Here is a 25,278-nt window from a genome sequence, read left to right on the forward strand (position 1 = left end):
AGTTTATTCTTTTTAGCTTTTTATGTTCCTCAATTAACTTATTGTATCAAGAAAAGGATGTGTTTTAATGTGGAAATTGGTGTCCTGGGCTGGGGCTGGGGCTGTTGTTGATAAAAGTAAAAGCAGAGAAAAGCTTTGGGGCCCTCTTATCATTCCATTTCCATCCTCTGCATGGGGAGGAGTGAAAAACAGCAATCATTCACACAACCACCCTACCTCTCATTTTCACCTTTAATCATTTCACTCTTTCCTCCTCACTTCTTCATCAATTATCTTGGGATTATTACATTTTTCTAACCTATCATTTAATATAGTTACATATAATTTTTTATAGTTTTTAAAACTTCATTTAATACTCTTAAAATTTATTTCTATTTCGCAAATAGATCTTGGTGGTAGTTGAGATTTATCTAATTTACTCATATCATACAAAAAATTAAATAAAAATTTATATTTATCTCCATTTATTACTTACATGTTACAAGTCAAACAAAATTGATCAAACTATTTTTATACATTTTGTAGGCAGATACATTTTCATCCTCACAAAGATATTTTGGTCAAAAAAAATTCATTTGACCTATAATAAGTGAGTAAAAATATAATCGATGGTAAAATGTGGACTTTTATTCCATAGCATACACATAATAGTATATGGTAGTGTATTCTTACTTTATTATAATTTTTTCTCCTACTTCTTATTAATTCATATAAGAGATGAAGTAAGAGTGAATAAAGTTATGAAGTCGTAGCACATGTCACCGTCTCCTCTACAAAATTACTCTTAAAAGTCGTAATTATAAACGTACTTCACTTCGTATTCAATGGCACAACTTTTAAGTGCATTACACTAAACTCTTTCTAAAAGAGTGCACATGTGATCTTATAAAAAATAAAGGATTTTTATGTATTTAAAATTTGTTTCAAGAATTGTTACTAGTTACAAAAATTGATAGATTATTTTAAAAAAATAAAAAATGATATGTAATCTCACTGTCACAAAATATTTTTTATATACTAATTATAAGATAAATATTATAATATGTTAAAATAAATTATATATTAAGTGCAATAAATTTATCAATTCAAAATAAATAATTAATTATATGATAAATTTGATATACGAGCTGTGTGATTGATTTAATTCGATCATTTTAGATCGAATTTGGTTAATAATTTTGAGTTTCTTTTGATATTTTTCTTTACAACTTTAAAAAACTTAACCCCCATCTCTCTATCTCATGCACTTCCCGCTCTATGCTCCCACCCACAACAATGACAATGGACCTCTGCTTCTCCTTTCTCCTCTTTTCCACAACTTCTCTACTTCTTGCTGCCCTCTCTCCCTCCTCCGCCACCAATGACACCGCAGCCCTCTCCCTTTTCCGATCTCAAACCGACCTCCATGGCGCACTCCTCTCCAATTGGACAACCGCCGCCGCTTCCACTGCCTGCACAGCCAATTGGGTCGGCGTTAACTGCACCAACAACCGTGTCACAGCCGTCTCCCTCCCCTCCCTCAGCCTCCGAGGTCCCATTGATGCCCTCTCCTCACTAGACCAGCTCCGCTTCCTCGACCTCCGCGGCAACCGCCTCAACGGCACCCTTGCTCCCATCACACAATGTCTCAACCTCAAGCTTGTTTACCTTTCCGACAACGATTTTTCTGGGGAAATACCGCCGGAGTTGTCCTCCCTCCACCGCCTCCTCCGCCTCAATCTCTCCAACAACAACCTTCGCGGCCCAATTCCCACTCAGCTCTCCAACCTGTCACGCTTGCTCACTCTTCAGCTCCAAAATAATGAACTCTCCGGGACAATTCCTGACTTTCTCGGTTCGCTTCCACAGCTCAAAGAATTGAATTTATCAAACAATGAGCTATACGGGCTGCTGCCAAAGAGCTTACTATCGCGGTACGGCGTAAGTAGCTTTTCCGGCAATGAAGGGCTATGCGAGAATAGCCCTTTCACCAACTGTACAAACGCCGGCGGTCGGCAGCCATCATCGTCTTCTCAAACTGTACCTTCAAATCCCAGTTCTCTTCCTTCATCATCAACTGCTTCAACTGAAGAACCATCAAACAAGCATCATAAAAGGCTGAGCAACGGAGCAATAGTTGCTATAGTGGTGGTGAATTCTGTGCTATTATTGGTGATTGCGTCGTTTATGGTGGCGTACTATTGCGGCAAGAACTCGAGGGACGCAAGTTCAATGGCGGAGAGCGAGGGTGGGAAAAGGAGCAGCCATTCAAGCGAAAAGAGAGTTTACGCGAACAATGGAGGTGGAGATAGTGATGGAACTAACGCTACTGACAAGAGCAAATTAGTGTTTTTCGACAGGAAAAAGCAGTTTGAACTGGAGGATTTGCTCCGGGCATCAGCGGAGATGCTTGGGAAAGGGAGTTTGGGGACTGTTTACAAGGCTGTTCTTGACGATGGAAGCACCGTAGCTGTGAAAAGGCTCAAAGATGCAAATCCTTGTGCCAGGAAAGAATTTGAGCAGTACATGGATGTGGTTGGGAAGCTTAAGCATCCAAATGTAGTTAGATTCAGAGCTTATTACTATGCAAGAGAAGAGAAGTTGCTCATTTATGATTATCTGCCTAATGGCAGCTTACATTCACTTCTTCATGGTACGAAATCAAAAACATTGACTTTTACTCAAACAGAAAACTCTGTTTTTATTTTTCTAACTTAATTTTGTTTTTCTTGATGGTGATAGGTAGCAGAGGACCTGGAAGAATCCCATTGGATTGGACTACAAGAATCAGCTTGATACTCGGTGCTGCTCGAGGGCTTGCAAGAATTCACGAGGAGTACGCAGGTTCAAGAATTCCTCATGGAAATGTGAAATCATCCAACGTATTGCTCGACAAAAATGGGATAGCTTGCATTTCTGATTTCGGGTTGTCACTGCTTCTGAACCCTGTCCACGCCATAGCTAGATTGGGAGGGTACAGGGCTCCGGAGCAGGCAGAAATCAAGAGACTCTCACAGAAGGCTGATGTTTACAGCTTTGGAGTTGTGTTGCTTGAAGTGCTCACCGGCAGGTCCACGTCTCACTATCCTTCATCGGGTGGGCGTCGGGCGGAAGAGGAGGAACAGGCAGTGGACCTGCCCAAATGGGTCCGGTCTGTGGTGAGAGATGAGTGGACAGCTGAAGTGTTTGATCAAGAACTGTTGAGGTACAAGAACATTGAGGAAGAGCTGGTGTCTATGCTGCATGTGGCAATGGCCTGTGTGGTGCTGCAGCCTGAGAAAAGGCCTACTATGGGTGAAGTTGTGAGAATGATAGAGGAGATAAGGGTGGAGCAGTCGCCACTGGGGGAAGAGTACTATGACGAATCGCGCAATTCGCTCTCGCCCTCCATGGCCACTACTGAAGATGGATTGGCCTGAATTGTGTGCTGTTCCACCGTTGGTGCAGAATTTGCAGTGTCTCGTTGCAAATTGGTGGTGGTGGTTAGTTCTTTCCTTGAGGAGATGGAGATTATTTCTTCCCTGTAATATTGTGGCTAGTATTCTTGTGTATCATTGCATTGTGCATCTTGAGTATTCATGAGAAAAGTTAGTCAATATGCAGCAGCATTAATCATTTTCAGGATTCTATATTCCAGTATGATTGCTATGAAACGTAAAGAGAGTGACCAATCATATAAAAAAATATAATTATATTTTTATGCGAATATGCAACCTCGTCCGTATAAAAATTTTCTTCACATTAGATGGCAATAGTACAAAATGAATATGATCTTGATTTTCAATTGACTTGATATGGAAATGGAAGTAAAAGCACTACACTCGTTTCAACGACAAGAGGTTGGAAGCATCAACAAAACAAGAACAAGCTTTAACCAACTTCTCATTAATGCTAATTGTGTATATAATTACCGGACAAGTTCTGAAGAGAATAAAGGTTGTAACATCATCATCATGAGCTGTCAAACAGTGGCAATGTTGAAACCTTTGACAGGCTTTTGCGTGATTTCAGCTACTTAACGATTTCAAAGCAATCTTGTTGACGTTGGTCATAGTACAAACATGCACACCCGCTTGTCCGAAGTGAGCCAGTAGGGTGGCTAGCTATCAGGTTGTCATAGTTATTCATATAGCTACATTTTAGTGGTTATAAGCAATGTTTTCAGAACAAATCAGGAGCTAAAATTGGGTAAAATTATCAGATCGTTGGTAAAATTAATTGAATCAAATTAAAAAAATCGATTCACCTAGATCCTACTATATACATACATATAAATCAATTAATTGATCAAAAAGAAGAAAAAAAGTAAAAACAAACTTAACATAAATATATAATCCAATTCAACATAATTAGTACATAATCTCAATATAAGTATTGACTAAATAGACAAATAATTAAATAAAGATAATCAAATATGCTATAAACCTTTTTGCCTTTTAATCTCCAGCGATTCTATACATATGAACCGGTCCGAACACATATACCGTTCTGATTCTAAAAACATTGGTTATAAGAGTCTATACTAATAATTATTTGCTTTATTTATTGTGTTCTTATTCAAATTTTTGATCCAGAAGAATACAATTTTTTCACTATAAATTACATTACTTTGCATTTTGTGTTTACCCATTGTCTTTTGCATTATTATTTAAGTATATTACGGGGCTCCTCTAAGATTTACTATAGTTATAAATATCTCATCGTTTGAAAAATGACAAATATCCTCTTTAAAAATTAATAGTTGTCTAATAAATACCCTGCTATAATAGATTATTACGAGAAAGAATTTATTAAGTGACCATTAATTTTAGAAGGTATTTATGAAATTGTAATTATAGTAAATCTCATAATATCCAATTGTTGAACAAAATCCAGGATCCAAAGATAGGATTAATTAGTGTGAGATTAGGAGCTTTTACTGATTAAGAGGGAACTCATTCTCACATGGTTTCTTTATGGCACTACACAAACATTTCCATCTTGTACATATTGTACAAACAGCTACAACTTCTAAATGCTCTTGGCAAATTCACCCCTTTTGCCAGAGATGATATGATAGCTAGCACCAATTACATAGAATAAGAAATTCAATAGTCATGTGTATCGTGAAGCCAAATTCAAGTATCAACTCACCGGACCTGTCTGATCAATCAGTATTCCAACCCTTTCTCCACATAATGCCCTTGATATATTTCCAGGCTCGTGAAGATTGAAAATGCCAACTGCAGAGTATGATTCTCCAGTTTAATGAGAGGGACTATATAGATTACCCATCAGGGACAAAAGATCAGAATAGGATATGCAAATTTTAAAGACCTGGAATCCCATTCTCCTCGCAGAATGTCACAGCCATCATGTCCATCGGAAACGTGCCCCGGGAAGCCAACTCCCTAAAGGAAATATGTTCCGCTGCTATGCTGTTGTTTCTGGAGTCACAAACATAGATACCATCGACATTTGTTCCTTTCAGGACAGCATCAGCATGAACTGGGAAAGATCGAGGTGTTATCTTATCTATGAGACAGGGAAGAAACCATGGAATAATGGGATATCATAAATCAAGGTCATACTCTCCGACGCTCGAAGGGCTGCAGCTGTATCTGTGGAGAAGAGTGGATTCCCTGTTCCGGCTCCAATACCACCAAAAATTACAACTCTTCCCTTTTCAAGATGCCGAATGGCTCGTTGCCTACTGTAAGGCTCGGCAACTTCTGGCATAGAAAATGCACTCTGCACACGTGTCTGCACGCCCAATTTCTCCAAAGCAGACTGCAGTAGTATGGAATTCATCACAGTTGCCATCATTCTGGTTTGGAATATCATTGCCGAATCAGTGCATGAATGAGAAGAGATTCAACTAATTTGCTAGCAAATATGAAGGATATATGGAAGTTTCAGGACATCTTAAATCATCAACAAGTGCTTATCAAATCCAGTATTTACTATTTGTTCTTTTGCGAGCCTAATATCGCACAAATAGCAAGAATATACCAAGTGTCTTATTTTAGCTTATGAAGACAACTTCATTCAGACCTTCAATGCAACTGAAAATGAAGTGCTGAAGAGCATAGACAAAAGTGAGGAAATCAAGAAACTAAACCTGCAAATATTCAAAAGAAATATAAATATATGCATTAAAGAGGGCATGTAAAACTGAAAGCCTTTGTGGCAGCACATGCATTAACTGAGTCCCTCTAGGCTAAATTTGTTGCATAGAAATTCAAAAGAATCGCATCCATATATTACTCAACCAATAGATACATCATTACTCTATAGGAAATGACGAAAAGATTACAGAAATTCTAACAAAACCGAGAAATAAGGCTAACCTAGAGTTAGGACACTAACCCAATCTGATAGGCGGTACACCTATCCAAACCAGTTGATGTAACCCATGTGTCTCCACAAAAGAAGTTGCGGCCACCAACAACTATAGCCACCTAAGACAAAAATTTCAAGATTGCATGACCAAGCAATTTTGAAAATAGAGAATCCCGAGGTGCTAATGAGAAGTTTGTTAGGTAATACCTCAACACCAACATTGCATGCTAATGATACTTCTCTTGCAATCAGCATCGCCACCTATGTTATAAGAAAATGAAAAGTAATCAAACAAACAGATCATACAGAGAAAAAAGATAAAGCCATGTGATCCTGAATCCCCAACAAACTTACTACCAAAAGTCAAGAAATGAACAACCTCTATTGAGAATCCTTTCAACCAAAGTATTTATTATGTTCAAGTTCTTCATAATCAGAATCCAGAACAAGGATCCCCAAGAATGCAGTTCATCCCAAATTACTCTATGAAATTTTCCTTGAAGTTCTGTTTTATGGTTAAATATTCAGAATCACCGCACCAGTACATAACATCTGCCCATCAAGTTTAACAATTGATTAGCCAAATACAGATACGAGTCAAGTTACTGCATTAATCTTCAAGTTGAACGAACAACAAAACGTATTTACATGGTTATCAACTCCACCCATGTAAAACACCATCAGAAATAACTTGTCCTCACAATTGTGATGCCCAATTATGAAAGGAAGTTCAAACATTCCTCCCAACCCATATTCTTACATTCATAACCCAGTCTACTGTTCAGAACAAAATAACTAAAATCCAGAAAGTTTTCAAAAACACATTTTTCAATTTTAAATTAGCTTGTATACAGTATTAGCAAAGGTTCAAAATTAGGCCCTTTCTTAAAGAAGAAGCGGGACAACTTGATAACCACTGAGATAAAAATCATAACTGAAGGAGACGGAATGAACAACCACACAACGCCCATTAGTCTGTAAGTGCATTTTCATGTTGAGAGAAAGGGATCAGATCAATTTGGATTTGTAGCTAGCAAAGGGGCCCATTTATGTATGCACTGCAGTTGACTTTTTCAATCATGCACAAGACATCCTCAAATGTCAATCCCAAGCATATAGATCACCATACCCTTTTATCATAATAAGATGACTTCAAGATAGCTTAAATCATACCTTGCTCAATTATAACATAACTCATGATGCATAGCTTCATCAGATAACAGGTTAAATTTACACGATTATCAAAAATGAAAAGTGGAGTAAGAAATAAACCTTTGGATCAATATTATTAGGATCAACACTATTAGGAGCACTTCCAGCTAGAGCAGCTCCACTAATTTTGAACACAACCCTTCGCCACCTAAGGTTATTTGATGGTTTGGACTTCACGCTATTAATTTGACCACCAGGACTATTGGTTATTGTTCCCAATCTGCCCAAAAACAAGTCCACCATGAGGAAACAAAAGAAAGAATTCATAAAAGAATTGGAGCATCACAAAGCCAAAAAAGTTATGCGCATCAACTTCACATTCTGCAGTTCATTTCACCAAAACATTTCCCCAAATTTGCCAGCTTAACAAAGCCCTGGCTCTTTGCCTCATCAAGCATACACTACACAGCTGTTGTGTGCACTTTAAACTCTGCAAACTCCCAGCTGATCAGAGCTTAAACTATGCCTATTGTGCACTACTAAAAACCTCACAACAATTTTCCTCTAATTTGTACTTGCATCACAAAGACAGAGTACAATTTTTTATCAGAAATAACTGTAAACTGTATATAATCGACAACAGCTATCAACGAGGAAAAGAAAAAAGGAAGCAACATCACCAAGCAAAGCAGCAGAAAACTGATGTTAATATTTGTTGCATTTTCCTCTATTATCAAATTTGACACCAGCAGTTAGTATTCAGAGCCTTTTGGATATATACCTCTTGGACTGCCTAGTCGAGTAGGACACCCCGCCACCAGCGGAGGACTTCTCCTCCTCGGCCGCAGCTTTAGCGGCAAGAGAATTACCGACGATCTGCTCCATCTGCTTGAACCAGGGCCAGTGGCTCGCAGATACGCCGCCGTTGCTCAATCGATGCCTCTCCAACTTATACCGCTTCTTCAAATTGTCCACCTTGTTCTTACACTGCTCCACGCTCTTGGTCTGATTTTCGCACCTCTCACTCACCATCGCCGCCACCTCTTCCCAATCCCTACCCCTCAAATTCCCCCTATTCAACTGCATAAACTTCTCGCTGTACGCCTCCAGCAAACACGCAATCGCCGTGTCACTCCACTCTTCCCTATCCTTCCTGTAGTCTCCGCTCCCACCAGAACCGGGCAATCTGCTCCTCTTCGATGTACCCATGTGGATTTCATCTCGATCGGCCAGGCGCTTCCCCGATAAGGTATTCGGGTCGGGCTCGGAGTCGAAGGGGTCTGAATCATGGTCGTAAGGGTTGATTTGATACGGCGGGGTTTGGGTGGTGGTTGCGGTGGATGGTTGGGCGGAGTTAGGGTTTTGGTGGTCGTCGAGGAGGGAAAAGTCGTCGTCACACGAGGCCATGGACGGCGTCAAGTTGACGGAAACGGAGAGGAGTAGACGGACGTGAAAAGAAGACGTTTAGGGATGGCGCCGTTAAGGAAATTGGAGTTGGGGAAAATCTGCAGGGGGAGGCGTTACATTCGTGACGAGTCCGTTAGGTAGGCACGTGGTGAGGGGTCACGTGAGTGGGGCCGTTTTTACGTTACAAATTAAGTACCGGACTCATTTTGCAATAACTGATCATAAAGAGGGCGAATACGAAATAGCATAAATTGCAATTCGCCCCTCATATTATTATCAATCACAAGAGTGCTCCTCTTTAACTCTTTGCATACTTCAACCCTCCCTTCTTCTCTTTTTAACTTTTTTTGAGTCGACCTGACTTTTTTCTATTCTATATTTTGGAGTCCATGCCGAGATGTGGTGATTTACTATCATATTTTTTTATTTTATCCATTTTTATTTCAATTCTTAAATTGTTTGGGTGGGCTTTAAATATAATTTTTTGATGCCTTGATTAATATTAAATGTAGTAACCAACACCAACTAATATATGTCGGGTCTAACGTTTCTTAATACTAATAATGTCAACAAAATCAAATTTTGCGCGAATCGATCTAAATATAAAATACACGATTTATTATAATATTTTGGTCATGTGATAGACTTTATATATGATCTCTACATCATATTTCATAAAAAGGTGTATTATGGTCCTATAAATTCACATCTAAGGATGACGTTTGAACTCAAAAACTTGGGGCCACAACTCGGACGCACTCCAATTGTTGGCGCGATTGGTGTTGGTTTTGGCGGGTTTGGGTTTGATGGGTGTACACATGTAACCCCTGTAAAAAGACCAAACTACCCTTCATTAAGGGCATTATGATCATTTCGCGATCAGGATCCGTGCCTTTTGTAACGGGTGGGTCGCGGAGGACCCGACCCGGATCGCACAAACTGACTGAAGACCCGGATAAGGCCACGTGGCCCAGTCAACAATATCCAGATGTGCTCTATAAATAGACCCCGAGACGCCGTTATTGAGGTAACTGTTGCGCATTTATTAAGATCGAACTTTGAGGTAGCATACATTTCTCTCGATCAATCTAACTTGAGCGTCGGAGGGTCATTGTCGGGGACGTGCCCGACGAGCTCACGGTTCGTGTTTTATTCTCAAGAAACCCTAAATCTGATCTAGGAAGAGTTGGACCATCTGCGTTGAGATCAGGGTTTATTGGGTTGGGACTTGATTGGATCTGCAGGTTTTGTGATTCATATTTCATATATTTGTAATAATTTATTATGCATATGTAATACATCATTAATAAAAAAAATTATGATGTTATATGTAAATCCTTAAACAATTTTGTATATATTGAACTCTATATAAGAAATGTAAAAAATAAAAAATATAGTTGAATGTATTATTTGTAGATCGTAAAATGATATTATTTAAATGAGAAAATTAATAATTTATTAACTAAAGAACATATAAAACTTCAAAAACCTCTTTCCTCTCCTCAACCTTAAATCTCGACAGAATTAAGGATTTGAAGAAAAGATAAAACTTGAGACAATTTGATTTTTCTATTTAATTTTGAGAATGACTATCAATTTGTATCGAGGCATGCAAGTGAAGTTTTATGTTTCTTAAGACAAACACACTCCAAATTATTGGGGACGGATCTCAAATTCAGACAAACCCACTCCAAATCAGCATCTTTGCCATTCCTATTCACACCACTTGATGATGTAATAGGATTTTAATTGGGAAATTGAGCATTTGTTTGCATCAAGTACAAAAATCATAAGCATGTTGGAGTTGCTGTTATATTGGGGTACATTGTTAAGTATGGTTGTCTCTTTAACTTGGATCACAGTGGTGCATTCCGAAAATTGACGTTTTCTAAGGAAAAGGATTAAATGCATTTTTCGTCCTCTAACTATAGCCACATCCCATTTTAGTCCTTTATCTATTTAGGGTTTGATTTTGGTCCTTTATGTAATTAAATTGCTTAATTTTAGTCCTATTTTGGCCGGAAAAAATCCCAACCCGCCGGAAATTGCCTATGTGGACCATTTAAATTGGGGCTGAAACATTATTGGTTTATATTTTTATGATTTGACAATTTTTCAAATTTTTTAAAAAAAAGAATGACATGGCAAATGTGGAAAAAGAGGGAAAAGGGAGGCCTTTTGCTGTGCTGGCGGCGAGAAGGACAGCGGCGGTCGAAGACTCCGATCTCGTAAAAAATCTGATGAAAATTGATGGGTGAGGTCTCGTTGAAAACGCCTTGGCGAGGGGAGTCCAACGGTGGTGGTCCGCGATGGTGATTCGTTTGGACGGCGGAGATCCGGCAGTTCAAAGGTGGCGGCGTCGCGAAACTTTAAAAGAACTGATCTCGTCGAGGAGTTGATGAAAATGGATGGGAGAGGTGTTGTTCGACTCGCCTTGATGAGAGGAATCCAACGGTGGTGGAGCGCAACGGTCATTCGTTCGGACGGCAGCGTATTGACGGCGGTTCAGAGGTGGCGGCGTCGCAAAACTTTAAAAGAACTGATCTCGTCGAGCAGTTGATGAAAATGGCTGGGAGAGGTGTCGTTCGACTCGCCTTGATGAGAGGAATCCAACGGTGGTGGTGCGCAATGGTAATTCGTTCGGACGGCGGCGTATTGACGGTGGAAAGTTGTGTCGGTAACCTCTTCAGCCCAGCGTCAAATCGCAATGAAACTTCAAATTGATGGAGGCGAAACGTTCGCCTGATGATGGGGAGTCGACTAATATAGTTGGTGTCCGGTGATTCATCGAAAATTGGTCGGAAATTTAGAGAGAAGATGCGACGAGAAGATGGGAGAAAAAGTGGCCATGTCATTCATTCTTTTTTTTTTTTTAAATTCGAAAAATTGCGAAGTCAGCAAAAATTGACCAATTATATCTCAGCCCTAATTTAAATGTCCACATGGGCTCCAAGTGGAATTTTCCGGTGGTTTGGGTAATTTTTCGGCTAAAAAAGTCCCAAAATTGAGCAATTGAAATACATAGAGGACCAAATCCAAACCCTAGATAGATAAAGGACTAAAATGGGATATGACTATAGTTAGAGGACCAAAATTGCATTTAATCCTTAAGAAAAACAAGTAAAAATGAGGGTGGAGTAGTAATTTTGATTTTAGTAGTTTAGAAAATTATATAATTATTTTTATTTAAAAAGATATTTATAATTTATAAAATAATTAAAAAAAAATCAAAAATCCTGGAGGACGATCGTAATTACTCTTTAAAAGCCCTAATTTTGAAGGTGGGAAAGGGAAACAGCCCATAGGATAGAAGGGGAAAGGGTTCTGGAGGGCGGGGCCACAACTGAAATACACGTGGTCTTTTCCCGGCAGGGTCATCCGCGTCAACTTCACCACGCCGCCGCCGCCGCCGCCTCATATTTATATTCAATTCAATACCGTACACATCAATACCGACATTCTTTGCCTGATTAATTAACTTTACCCTACACACTTCCAATTAAATATCTCATTCTTCACTTTACTCTCTCAAATTTCTTATTGTCCAACTCACAAAACTCAAAACTCTTTTATTTTTATTATTATTATTAAATTAGAGTAGGTGGGATTTTATGGAAAAATGGATCTTTTTTGCATCATTTTTATCATGTGCTAATATATGCACGTAGGTAAGTCTTTTAAATTAATTTTAAATAATAAATTTTAGCGATTTATAAGTTTCAATATCTCATATTCTTCGTAATGTTTGTGAAGCACATACAAAATTAAAACGACCAATATTTCGCGCAACAGAGTATCGATAGATAGCAAGCTGCATTATATATATAACTTGAAAAAATAATTAATGATATAGATAATGAGTATTTAATGGGACTTGCGACTCGATGATATCATATTGTGTAAGGTATTATCTACTTTGACTTGGTATGAATTTTACGATTTTATCTTAAAAAGATATTTTGATAGAACGAGAATGTCTTAGGACTTATAAGCTGTTCAAAATCATCATTTATGACTAACATTAGACATTTACATTAATAAGTATTATATGTATTTTAATACACACTTAATTATATATAGTATATTATTGAGTTAAATTTATCTAAAAATGATTGAATGACTCGCCCATAATTTTAAAACCACGTGTTTATATTTAACTCAAATTTTGCCACCACTAATTGTGCATGGTCAAACTTAATATTGACAAAAACTTTTATTATTTTTACCCTTATTTCTATTTCAATTTAATAAAAAATATCATTGTTAATTAACAATACCATCCTTTCATTTGTTTAATATCTTCTTTTATTCATTTTTTCGATTTTTATTTTCATGGAAAAGTAATCAAAATCTGGAAACATATAAAAAAATCCGGGTTTCCACCCGACCCGAAAGACAAAAAGGTAAGGGGGAAGTTTTTTGTTTTCTTGGGGAAAAAGAAAGGGTGCCCGGACCCGAAGTCCGAAGCACTGCCCCTACTGCCCACCTGTTTTCCTCAAAACAAACCTTAAACAAATCAAGAAAATACTCCTTCTTCAGAGAAGCAAAGGACAGTTGTCCCTCCTCTCTTCTTCTATTTCTGTGTTCAAACTGTGGACCTGAATCAGAAACCGAGAATAAAGCCATACGATTCTTCCTCTCTGCTAAGTATTCCATTTCTCGTTCGAGTTTTCACACAGATAATTGAAGCCAAGGAAAAATGCATTCAAATCACTTGCTGCTGGAGGAGCCAATCAGGATGGCTACCATTCTGGAGCCATCCAAAGGGGTCGGATTTTCTTTTATTTTCTTTGATTTTTTTTTTGGTTGAAGTTTCGTTTTTGTAGAGATCTGTTTTTTCGTATGATGTTCGTGTCTGCATGGAAAATTTGGTTTTAGTGAGTGATCTGGTGTTTGTGGGTGCAGAGTTTCTTCCCTGCAATGACGAAGATCGTGGGGACGCTGGGCCCGCGCTCGCGATCTGTCGAGGTTATTTCTGCTTGCCTTAAAGCAGGAATGTCCGGTAACTGATTCAAGTTCTTGCCTTTGTTTCTGTCTTGTTGTTTGCTTTTTGTCTTCGTGGGGCTCTCATTTTTTTTTTCCTTTCCTTTTTTGGTTTATTCTTTAACGGGACAGTGGCAAGATTTGATTTTTCATGGGGTGATGCGACATATCATCAGGAGACGCTAGAGAATCTGAAGGCTGCTAATAAGAGCAATAAGAAACTATGTGCTGTAAGTGATATTGATTTTATACAGTTCTATTTCTTTTTCATTAATTCCGCGGCTTTAACTGTTTTTAGTCGTTTAAATATCCGTGTTTCTGATTTTGGAACTAATTTTTACGGTGGGACAATGAGATGAACTCGTACAGGGCTTTCTGTTGCTTCAGTGTTCCGTATGAATGAATCGTCCAACAATGTTTGACCTCAACGCATGTTGGTTTATCCAGGTTATGCTAGATACCGTGGGCGCCGAGTTACGGGTTGTCAATAAAAGTGAAAAAGCTATAACCCTGAAGGCAGATGAGAAGGTTGTTCTAACACCTGATCAAGGTCAAGAAGCATCGTCGGAGATTTTGCCAATCAACTTCGCGGGACTGGCCAAGGTTCTCTATATAATTTGGCTTCTATCTTTATTGTTGATTGCCTAAAAGTATGCCATTTTCTATTCATTCTTCCAAAATTTCTGATTCCTAATGCCAGTTGTCTAACTCATTTGATTTTTTTTTCTTTTTGTTTATCCATGATTAGCATTATTTACTATTGATCTAATTTGTGTAGGCTGCTGTTATATTTTCAGCAACTCTCACAAGTATTTTCCTTGCCTCGTCCATGGATAAAATGTATCTTGTAATAATGACAGTTGGCTGTTTTGCCTCTCTTTTGTTGGATAATGAAGCTCGTTCCTAATTATGACCAGTACTTGGATTTTTTCTCCTTTGGAGTGCCTAGATTTGGCTGCCTTTTGTTTCAATTTTTGCCTATTGTACTTTCTAATAAAGCTTATTATTTGCAGGCTGTGAAGAAGGGAGACACCATTTTTGTTGGCCAATACCTATTCACAGGAAGTGAAACCACTTCTGTTTGGCTAGAGGTATGAGGTGGAGTTTTTAATTCAACGTGTGTCTTTTTGTAGTTTCTTAGTCTTTTCAACTTATCAATTGTTCACGCTTTCTTGATTTCTTCTTTTTCTTTTCAATTAGCATGCATGCATGCTTGTGAGTGTTGCCTTTTGTATTTTTTGGAGCATTTTCTTGGTTGAATAGTAAATGTCCTCTGCTGCTTGTACCTAGCTTTTTATCTTGCCTCAGTTGTAAATAAACTATCTGTTATTTGGTTCTTCTATATATTCTTTTTCTTCTGCATCCTTCTTTAACCCATTGTAGTGTGGAAACATTCCCTTGGGATCAAAGAGAAAATGATCATTACTACTGAATTTCTGGATTTTGCCTTAGGATGAATGAACCATCACTTATGTTTAATTTATTTCATTCCATGAACTGAGATTTAACTGGCAGGTAGATGAAGTAAAAGGTGATGATGTGGTTTGCATTATCAAGAATTCTGCAACCTTAGCTGGAGCACTATTTACATTGCATGCTTCTCAAATTCGGATTGATCTGCCTACTCTATCTGATAAGGACAAGCAGGTCAGTGGTGGCAAATATTTGTGATGGGTACATGTGTGCTTTCTTTGTCTGAGGCATCCATTGAAGACTTTTTAGGGTCTTATTAATGGACTTAGCAAAATATAATCAATCATGGTATCTCTGGTTGGATCATTAGGAAGTTTTCTTTTTAACAGCAAAAGAACTTGTAGATACACAGAAAAGGTGAAAAAGTAACTAGTTTATACTAATAAATGGTTCTCCGCTAAGTTAGACTGTTTCCTGCTGTAACATCCTTCCTTGCTCAATCCTAGACCTCATGCTGTTTTCCTTTATCATACATATTGGTGAATTTTGTTTGATATTACAATTCTTGTGCCTAGTGACATTCACGAGCATAGATTAAGATTCTTTTATGGTTAGTTGAAAGCTTAAACAGCAGTTCTTTTGTCCTTTATATCTCTTTGTTCCTGTGTTGACCTATTCCTTTTATTGGGTAAATTGCTATAGCTTGAATGTACCACTTGTCTACAGGTTATCAGCTCGTGGGGAGCTCAGAATAAAATTGATTTCCTGTCATTGTCATATACACGTCATGCGGAGGATGTTCGTGAGGTAAAACAACAAAGATGTTTTTATTTCTTTATATTGTGAGTGTGCACTTTCTATGCTTTTTTCAACTCATTTGGATACCTAGGCTCTGATGGTTTTGCTTCATGCAGGCTCGTGACTGTCTATCCAAGCTTGGTGGTTTAAGTCAGACCCAAATCTTTGCTAAAATTGAAAACGTAGAGGTGAATAGTACTCCTGTAATTAATTAAAGAAGGGATTTACCTTACTTTTCTACAAGAGGTTGAGTATGGGCTAGATGAGCTACTTGTGAAATTAACAGCTTACTTTGGCACCATATTTCCAGGGTTTGACCCATTTTGATGAGATCCTACAAGAGGCTGATGGAATCATTCTCTCACGCGGAAACCTTGGCATAGATCTTCCACCTGAGAAGGTTAGTTGTTGTGATGCTTTCTAACGGAAGCAAAATGAGTTGTCAATGCTGAATTCTATTTATAGTCGCCGCGGTTATCATTTTAGATGCATTGGTACCAGCTTATGCTATCCACACGCACAGTCTCACACAGAAAATATCTTGTTTATGTAGCTAAGATTCTGTATGATATTTCAAGTTTCTGAAATGATTGCTGGTTTAAACCTAGTTCCATTTAGAACTCTGATATATCCTTCTCATTTTTAGGAAATAGTCGGGTGTATATTTGTCGGTGTATCTTTCTATTGCAGAAACTGTACTGTTAATCCTTATTATAAGTTGATGAAATTGCTTGCTCCTTCCAACATAAGAGAGGTCAAGTACATGTGGCTCAAGCATAATACATGTTGCTTTGTTCTATATTTGCAGGTTTTCTTGTTTCAGAAGTCTGCTATTTACAAATGTAACATGGCTGGAAAGCCAGCAGTGGTGACTCGTGTTGTTGATAGTATGACTGACAATCTCAGGCCTACTCGTGCAGAGGCAACTGATGTCGCTAATGCTGTTTTGGATGGTTAGTCACCGCCTCAAATTCTTAGAACGAAAGTGGCTATGTACTTTTGTGAAACTTAATGCCTTTGTATCATTAGCTTTTCTTTAAGTGCTTGATGTGTATTATTAGGTTTGTTCACGGGTATAAGAGAAGATGGGATGTCTTCATATCTGTATTTGTAGTTTAATTTATTCTCCAGTCCTTGCTTTCTTTGTTATTGCTTAATCCCTACAAAGCTGGTACCTCATCACTATGTTTCAGGATGCGACGCAATTCTTCTTGGGGCTGAGACCTTACGTGGATTATACCCTGTTGAAACTATTTCCACTGTTGGCAAAATTTGTGCCGAGGCAAGTTGTCTTTATAATACCTGAGGATTATTTTCTAGAATTTTCCTTTCCTGTCCATGTTAGTTGGGGTGTGAGAGGAGGGTGAGTTGAACAGCTTCAATTATGAGTTGCCAGTTTATGCGACCGCAAGCCTGTTGGTTCTTTTTTATATATTTAGGTGCTGTAATGAAGCATAACTGCCATTTCCATATTTTTTCACAGGCAGAGAAGGTCTTCAATCAAGACCAGTACTTCAAGAGGACTGTAAAATTTGTAGGCCAGCCCATGAGCCACCTGGAATCTATTGCTTCCTCTGCGGTATGTTCCAAGAAAAAAATAGAAAGCATAGGAGAAAAAGAAATAAGGAAAATCAACCCGACGAGAACTTCTATTATTGTCCAGTTCTCTCCATTCTACCTTTCTTTAAACGATAACCTTTTTCTTTAGGTTCGGGCGGCCATCAAAGTGAAGGCATCTGTCATCATATGTTTTACCTCATCAGGAAGAGCAGCTAGGTATAGTATTACTTCATAGTGTGTTTGAAGTGAAATCTTGAAGTATTTGCTAATACATTTTGGCATATATCCAAACGTTTCCTGCTAAATACACAGATTGATCGCTAAGTATAGGCCAACGATGCCTGTTTTATCTGTGGTCATCCCTCGGCTCACTACAAATCAATTGAGGTGGAGTTTCAGTGGTGCATTTGAGGTATATACTTCGACCATAATCTGTGATGATACTCTATAATAAAAATCATTTGATCCTAATCTGCTGAGTCCATTTCATAAACAATGACAGGATAGCTTTTATATTAATCACACATTCGGCACTAATTTCATGGTATGCCGTACAGAAGCATACTTCCCCTGTTTGTTATATGATCTGGATTCTACTGTTATATACTAATAGCCAGGGCAGAAAGATTATGCTCATTGTTAATGCTTTAATACGATCTATTTGTCCATTATAATCTTGGAGCTAGTGGACTATTTAACTGTTGCTCGGAGCATAGTTCTCCTTTTTCGTCTCTCTCATTGCTGGTGATCAATGCCTTTAAGTTTGTTGTCCTCCGACGAGCTTATGGTTCTTTTCTTTAATGTTTAGGCAAGGCAATCGCTCGTAGTACGTGGTCTCTTCCCCTTGCTTGCTGATCCTCGACATCCAGTAAGTTCTTAATATTATGCCACTTAATTGCCATCTCATATTTACAAGAAGGGTTCTCTTAACATTGAACACCTCTCTGTTTCCTAAATAAACCACCTGTTTCGACATGGGCGGGGACCGTCTTAGGAGCCTTTTCCTTGGCAATAAACTTACTGTCTCAAATCTTACAGGCTGCATCCACAAATCCAACCCACAAGTCAGTTCTTAACGTTGCTCTTGATCATGGAAAAGCCTCTGGAGTCATCAAGTCTCATGATCGAGTAGTTGTCTGCCAGAAAGTTGGAGACGCAGCTGTAGTGAAGATTATCGAGCTTGAAGATTGATAACTTAAGCCGATACATCTTTAACTCGCATTACCCTCCTTTTTTTTCCTTTCCTTTTTGGGTGGTAGTGCGATCAACAATCATATTAGGCATTGCCTTAAATTTTGATGGTAATTTTTGGTCATACGATGCGTTTTACGTTTAGATCAAATATACATCGGGGTATTCTTGATGGGAATTTTGCTCTTGTGCAAAGCTCTCCATAACCCCAGCAATTTTTCTGTTGCGGCTGACCGATGTAGCAACAGTTCGGAGATACTAATATGTAATTTTGAAGCTGCATATGCAGAACCATGAAACTGTGGCTGTTTGCTGTTCATTCTAGCAAAGCAACTAACTTATATACCAACACATGACATGATATGATGTATATGTTGGTAGTATTTATTTATTTATTTATAAGGGTAAAAAGATAATTTTTTCCGTGCAAGCCACATAATAAATACATACATCCTATCATATTATAAAACTCTCAATATCACTATAAATGTCTCTTATAAGTCAAGTTATATTCATTGATTTAACAACACATTATACGCACTATCTCAAAAATTCCTTTTTCAAGACTTAATTTCGTCCTGTGAGCAATTGTGTTGAGTGTAAAATTCTCATTTCTATCATTCTACTCCAATTTGAATCTATTGCCCCTATGGTTGGGGTAAACACTATCCTCCCTTTGTTAATCTTTAGACTTTGTTTACTTTGCGGGATTGGTGGTCTAATTACCTTGAATAAGTTATCATAGTATTGCTCGTCTAATAACTAATGAGTCCAAGTTGGTAGCTGAGTCGAAACACATGAAAAGATCAAATTGTTCAAATTTTGTGCTTTTATTTTTCTTTCATATATAATAAAAAAGAGGCTAATATGATCATTTTACCATTACAACTTGATTTATCAATCAAAATAAATACTTTGTTAAATGTAATCTCACTGATGCAACCTAGTTCAGTAAATGACTATATCTAATTATGGATTTTTTTTTATCATACAATTAATTTTGTTTTTATCCTAACTTCCAATTATCCTATACAACAAAGAAAACTTCAATGTTTTTTTATCATGTAATTAATTTTGGTTCTCCTAACTTTCAATTATCCTATGGATGATGCTAAAATTTTAAGTACGTCAACCATAATCAAGAAGCGCCCATGGCCTAATGGATAAGGCGTCTGACTTCTAATCAGGCGATTGTGGGTTCGAGTTCCACTGGGCGTGACCTTACTTCATATTTTCCTTTTAGGCAATACAAGCTTCTGCATCAATGTTCAAATGTCACACTATATTACAGACCAATTTCCTCTCGAAACGACCCTTGACAACAAAATGTCGGAGAGAATCTGCTTTTTGTATCACATCGTTCATTAACTTCCTCCTCAGCAGATAAGCTGTGACTATAGACTTGTAATAATTTCATCGCATGGTTCTCTCTTACAATATCTGTGTTCTTGAATCATTAGTACTAACATTTGTATAATTAGTAGCTGTTAACTGAGTTACATGGCAGATTCTCATGACTCAAAACATATACTGTCAAGCAAATGAACAAGACACAAGCTGAATACATCAGCTAAATCTCTTGCAATTAACTTTAGAACACTAGATCCTTTAAGCAAAATTTGCAAGAACGAGGAACAAACATCCTATTCTTGTCTGGACTAATCTATTGTATAATCCCAGAAATGGGAGATGATCACTCTTCTTGTTGGAGGAATGTTGCTGCTGCTATTGTTGATGATCATGGCCGAGCAAATCAAGCTCTTGTTGGCGGATGAGGAGAACCATTCTCTCGTTTTCCAACTTCAGTCTTTCGTTCATGAGCTTCTCCCTCTCCATTTCCCTCTCCTTCTTGGTGCTGAATTTTAACCACTTCAGCCGCTGTTTTTCAAGCTCAAGGCCTTGATACTGGATGCCGACACGGTCCTCATCCAATTGCGTCAGTTTGGTTTTCATCCACTGCCTCTTCTCAAAGGAGCTCTTTCTTCTATCCTGCAACATGTTCACTAGTTCAGCATCCAATTGTTGGATTAACGGCGAATGGCTCGTGCCCTTTCTCTTCCTCAATGATCTTTCGTCAGTTTCGTGACTTTCTGATCCTACTCCACTCTCATCCTCCTCCTCATCATCATCTTCATCCTCATCATCCTCATCGCTCATCATCTTTGTCAATTTAGATGCCTCATTCTCCCCTCCATTTAAGTTTGCGGGAAATGGGGCGTTTCAGGTTGAGTGTAAACACCTCTGCTGCCGCGATTGCAGCTGAGATTGAGACGGCTCTGCTGCAGCTTCCGGTGGCGAATGGTCAACTCCGCCAACTCCACTCACACTAGCACCACTACCATGACCACAACTATTGTGATAAGCACACATTTCCCTGAAAAACAAGTGCTTGGAATTGAGCAATTTCCTCACTTCTTCCTTCATCTTTGGTGACAAATGATCCATTGTATCCAGCAGGCTCGGGTTCTCCACCACACGGCACGCAGTTCCCTTTCCAAGAATGTCATTAACCCTCTTATACCTCTTGTTTAAATCATTGAATTTGTCCTCACACTGCTGTGGAGACACATTAAATCCCTTCTCTGTCATAACTTTAGACACCGATTTCCACTTCCCCTTCTTCTGCAAAGCCCCACCACCACCTTTCTTTTTGCTGGCAGGATCATTCCCTTCAGACACAACCTCATCACCAACATAGTACACCACCATGATCAACAACCTTATCATATTGTCAGTCCATTTCATTCTCTGCCATGGAGACATTTTCCTCTTCCCATCATCAGCACTGGTCTCAGCAGTAACCCCAGGCTCATCATCATCACTTAGTGTCAGACTCTGGTTCTTGGACTTTGCAGCAAAAGGGTAGCCTTGTTGCTGGGTTTGTGGATAACAATCACCGTCATGACGGCCATAGCCCACCACGGGATGTGGTGAGTTTTGCTGCTGCTGCTGTTGTATGTGCTGAGAGTTTTGTGGGTTCTGTGCTGGTACGGGGTGGCGGAGTGACATTTCCAGCCCCAACATCCCAGGTTGCATACTAGGATAAATCCCATTAGGCTCCATACAACCTCAAAATTTCAAGCAACAAGACAATCTTGAATTCTTCCCCAGACAAGAAAATTATCGCAAGATGCTATCTGTCACATCAACCAAAAACCCTCATCATACAATACAAAAAAGACTAGAAACAGTCAAAGCTCCGTACAAGGTTAATCCTCCAAATATCAAGATCCAAGAATCCAACCAGGAAAAAGAGAAAAGAAGCGGCGCAATCAGCAGGGCGTTAGAAAGATTCTTGATTGAAAACCAGAAGCTGTCAACCTTTGATCCACATGCAGAAGAATGCAACAAAAAGGTGAAACTCTTTGAAGCAAAAAAACAAACAGACAAGAACAGCAATAGGAAAACCCAAAAAAGAAAAAGGGAAAACTGTATTTTGATCGAAATGTGAAGGGCGTAGGGTGGGCAGAAAGGAAATTGTGGGGAGTTTATACAGTGAATTGGGATGATAAAGCTGCTGGTTTTTATATTCATCTTAAAGGCAGCTGGTTTTAGGTGTTGGGGAGTTCTTGGTTTTCTCATAGCTGACAGACAGCACAAAAAACTACCTAATGCCCATGGTTTTGCAATTTCCCCTTAGCTAGCGTTGTGGGGAGGGAGAAAGAGAGAGAGAGAGTGAGAGAAAGAATCCACGGGATTGTGCAAAACAATAGTCCGGGATGATAAACGCCCGTCTCAACCCAATCCCACCCAAATAAATTTTTAAAAAAAATTATTGTAATTAAGAATTCATATGAATTTAGTCGTGTCCCTTCGTCTTCAATTGAATTTAATTTTAATTTAAAATATATCAATTCGATATTATTAGAATTTTTTAATATAAAAAGCAATAATAATGAAAAACAATTAGTTATTTACAAATTTATTCATTTTTTTTTTAAATTAAACATTTCTCTCATAAGCATAATTTCATATTTCTATATGAATACATAGTTTATTTCCATTTATCACATTATACATAAATATATAGTTTATTATATACATGATAAATAAATAAATGAAATATAGATGGCATAGTTTGCAATTTGGGTTTGACTTAGAAAAAAATTACAAAACACATTTTAAATTTGATCCAAATTAATTAGCATTCCTAAACTCGTAGTACATGTTATCTTAATACACGTAGTATATGTGCATATTAAATGAAATTTAAAAATATAATAAAATTTAAAATAAAAAATTCAATCTACTCTTTTAGATTTATGCTGTTGAAAGTAGGTTCTAAAGGCCCGGAATTAATTGAAGGGATAATTATCAATTTTCTCATGTGATTTATTTAGTGTAATTATACTAAATAAATATATCATCTGTGATTTGAAAATTTATATTTAGTATTATTAAAGTTTGTTTCTATCTAACAAAAGATTCATCATTAGTTAATATCTACTAGATATGCTGATATTAGCAAAAAATTGGACAAAAATCAATATTTATTTTGATTGACTTATTGCAGGTCAAACATACATATTCACATACTAATGCATGTGAGGAGGTATATTTTCACTTTTATAGGTTGGAAAAAGATTTGTTCACTTGCAATAAATCAACAGTAAAGTCAATTATGGGTAAATATGAAATATTTAAATTTTTTGACTAATATTAACACATTCATTGAATTTTAACTAACACAGTGATTTGTTTATTTGAAAAAAATTAACCTAACAGATACTAATTGTAACTTATTAAATTATACAAAAAAATATATATAATTACATCAAATTTTTTAAGAAATCACGGTGTGATTATATGTTATTGAAAGTAGTAAGAATTTGGGGTTAGGTATCCTTTACAAGCCCAATGGATTATCTTGGTTATTGTTGTTAGATTGGGCCCTCTTTGGTAATTGGGGGCCCATATTTTTGGGGTATTTGTCACATTTATGATTTCGCATGGATTATAATATTCGTGTTTGTGTACGGTTTTCACAATTTAGTTTATGCATCGTATCAAACTTAAATCGAAATTTCAATATAAGATACTTTGTATCGGTTTATTGTATCAAACTTTTAATTTATGATTTGACTTGATAAAACCGAACGCACACTTTTATGTGCGGTAAAAGTATGATCGTGTTCGCATAAACTTGTCAGGCACAACATTGTTTCGACATCATGTTCTCACGTTCAAAATCGTGTTTATAATTAAATATATTTTAGTACAATCAATAGCGTGTTCTATGTTATGTTGGTGTGTCTCGCATCCGTGTCGGGCAATAATAGATCAACAAAAAATATATAATTTTTTATTTAATTATTATGATTAAAAATAAAAAATTATGATAAATACTAATTAATTATGGCCGCGCAACAATTACCGACCATTTTTAATGCAAGCGAAACTAAAATATTTAGTACAACTAAAAATTGTAGCAAAATATTTTGACCATACAGAAACCATGTCAAATACGAATTAACCATGGTTATAACTTAGATTTTCGCGTTGATCATATATGGTGTTGAGTTATGGTTGGTAGTAGGAAATTAATGTTGCTCCTTCTCCCGACACTTATTATAACTGATTGGCATTGAGAACATTTGTAGGTCTTTGTCTGCCGAAGGTGGAGTGACTGTCGCAGTTAAAACCGATACAACTACAAAAGCTGTCCTCTCCTAAATTACATCACATTATCATTTGTTGTGTAATAGAAACATGGCTGTCCTTCTATGTTCTATAGATGAAAATTACCATCCCCATCTAAAACTAGAAATAGTTTGTGTAATGTTGTTGATATTTTTCAGAAGTGTATAATTTTTCAAGAAACAATAATGATTTATGTAAATAATCATGTTGACGTGGCTCTAAATCCTCCTAATACATCACAAATTTTTGCACTTTAATTCTTGACATTTATTTACACACATATAATGAAATTATCATGTCAAGAAGAGTACATGTGAATTATTAAGGGTGGCAAGGAATGGCCCATAATCCATTATTATGTGTATTAATTAACCTCAAATGTCAAATCTTTGACTGAGTCAAGAGATAATGCTTTGTTAGTTAAGTAAAAGTAGAAACACATTAATCTTACATTTATGTAAAAAATAATTGTGGTAATAAAATTTACCTCTCAACTTAGGGTTTGTGCTGCCCAATTACGGCAACTCAAATTAAGGCCACTTACTACATGATTTATGTTCTTATTAGGTATTTGTCCGAATATTTTGTGTTTTTTATATTATGAATAATAATTTATACATAGTATAAAAACGAAAAATATCTTTATTGAATATCAAAATAGTACATTCGTCAAGCATCGAAAAGAAAATAATATAAATTAAACAGTATAAATTATATCATATCAACATAACATAAATTTTGCCAGAATAAAAAATATTTATTGAAAAGGGTCATTTAAATGGGTGCAGAGGACACGTGTCAACAGCCCAGATGCTTGCCAAGAAAATAATGAGC

At 37.2% G+C, this 25,278-nt stretch overlaps 4 protein-coding genes and 1 non-coding gene across 5 annotated transcripts; 3 read left to right on the forward strand and 2 right to left on the reverse strand.

The window, feature by feature from the left end:
- The first annotated feature begins 1,193 nt into the window (after positions 1 to 1,193).
- LOC105179525 (leucine-rich repeat receptor-like protein kinase PXC1) lies at positions 1,194 to 3,594 on the forward strand. The gene is made up of 2 exons (XM_011103177.3): positions 1,194 to 2,632; positions 2,722 to 3,594. The coding sequence occupies exons 1-2, from the start codon at positions 1,258 to 1,260 to the stop codon at positions 3,396 to 3,398; spliced, it is 2,052 nt and encodes a 683-aa protein (XP_011101479.2). The 5' UTR covers positions 1,194 to 1,257; the 3' UTR covers positions 3,399 to 3,594.
- A 1,279-nt stretch (positions 3,595 to 4,873) lies between these two features.
- Positions 4,874 to 9,131, reverse strand: LOC105179524 (aspartate/glutamate/uridylate kinase family protein). The gene is made up of 7 exons (XM_011103176.3): positions 8,234 to 9,131; positions 7,573 to 7,732; positions 6,508 to 6,561; positions 6,328 to 6,419; positions 5,550 to 5,785; positions 5,296 to 5,466; positions 4,874 to 5,201 (listed from the first exon to the last, which is right to left on the reverse strand). Exons 1-7 carry the CDS (start codon positions 8,857 to 8,859, stop codon positions 5,104 to 5,106), a joined length of 1,437 nt encoding a protein of 478 aa, XP_011101478.2. The 5' UTR covers positions 8,860 to 9,131; the 3' UTR covers positions 4,874 to 5,103.
- A 4,218-nt stretch (positions 9,132 to 13,349) lies between these two features.
- On the forward strand, positions 13,350 to 19,123 carry LOC105179523 (pyruvate kinase 1, cytosolic). Its single transcript, XM_088880537.1, has 16 exons — positions 13,350 to 13,627; positions 13,765 to 13,861; positions 13,975 to 14,072; positions 14,290 to 14,445; positions 14,856 to 14,933; positions 15,358 to 15,489; positions 15,982 to 16,062; positions 16,170 to 16,241; positions 16,364 to 16,453; positions 16,862 to 17,006; positions 17,247 to 17,339; positions 17,541 to 17,632; positions 17,762 to 17,829; positions 17,926 to 18,025; positions 18,422 to 18,481; positions 18,652 to 19,123. The coding sequence occupies exons 1-16, from the start codon at positions 13,559 to 13,561 to the stop codon at positions 18,802 to 18,804; spliced, it is 1,584 nt and encodes a 527-aa protein (XP_088736663.1). The 5' UTR covers positions 13,350 to 13,558; the 3' UTR covers positions 18,805 to 19,123.
- Positions 19,124 to 19,949: 826 nt separating this feature from the next.
- Positions 19,950 to 20,022, forward strand: TRNAR-UCU (transfer RNA arginine (anticodon UCU)). Its single transcript has one exon. It is a non-coding gene; the product is annotated as a tRNA-Arg (tRNA).
- Positions 20,023 to 20,312: 290 nt separating this feature from the next.
- Positions 20,313 to 22,529, reverse strand: LOC105179522 (sequence-specific DNA binding transcription factor). Its single transcript, XM_011103174.3, is given in 2 exon segments — positions 20,313 to 21,941; positions 22,049 to 22,529. A coding segment is annotated over 1 exon segment (1,455 nt). The 5' UTR covers positions 21,868 to 21,941; positions 22,049 to 22,529; the 3' UTR covers positions 20,313 to 20,412.
- Positions 22,530 to 25,278: the final 2,749 nt, after the last annotated feature.

The sequence above is a fragment of the Sesamum indicum genome, linkage group LG5 (genome assembly GCF_026168435.1).
Source record: "Sesamum indicum cultivar Baizhima isolate 11 linkage group LG5, ASM2616843v1, whole genome shotgun sequence".
NCBI lineage: Eukaryota > Viridiplantae > Streptophyta > Magnoliopsida > Lamiales > Pedaliaceae > Sesamum > Sesamum indicum.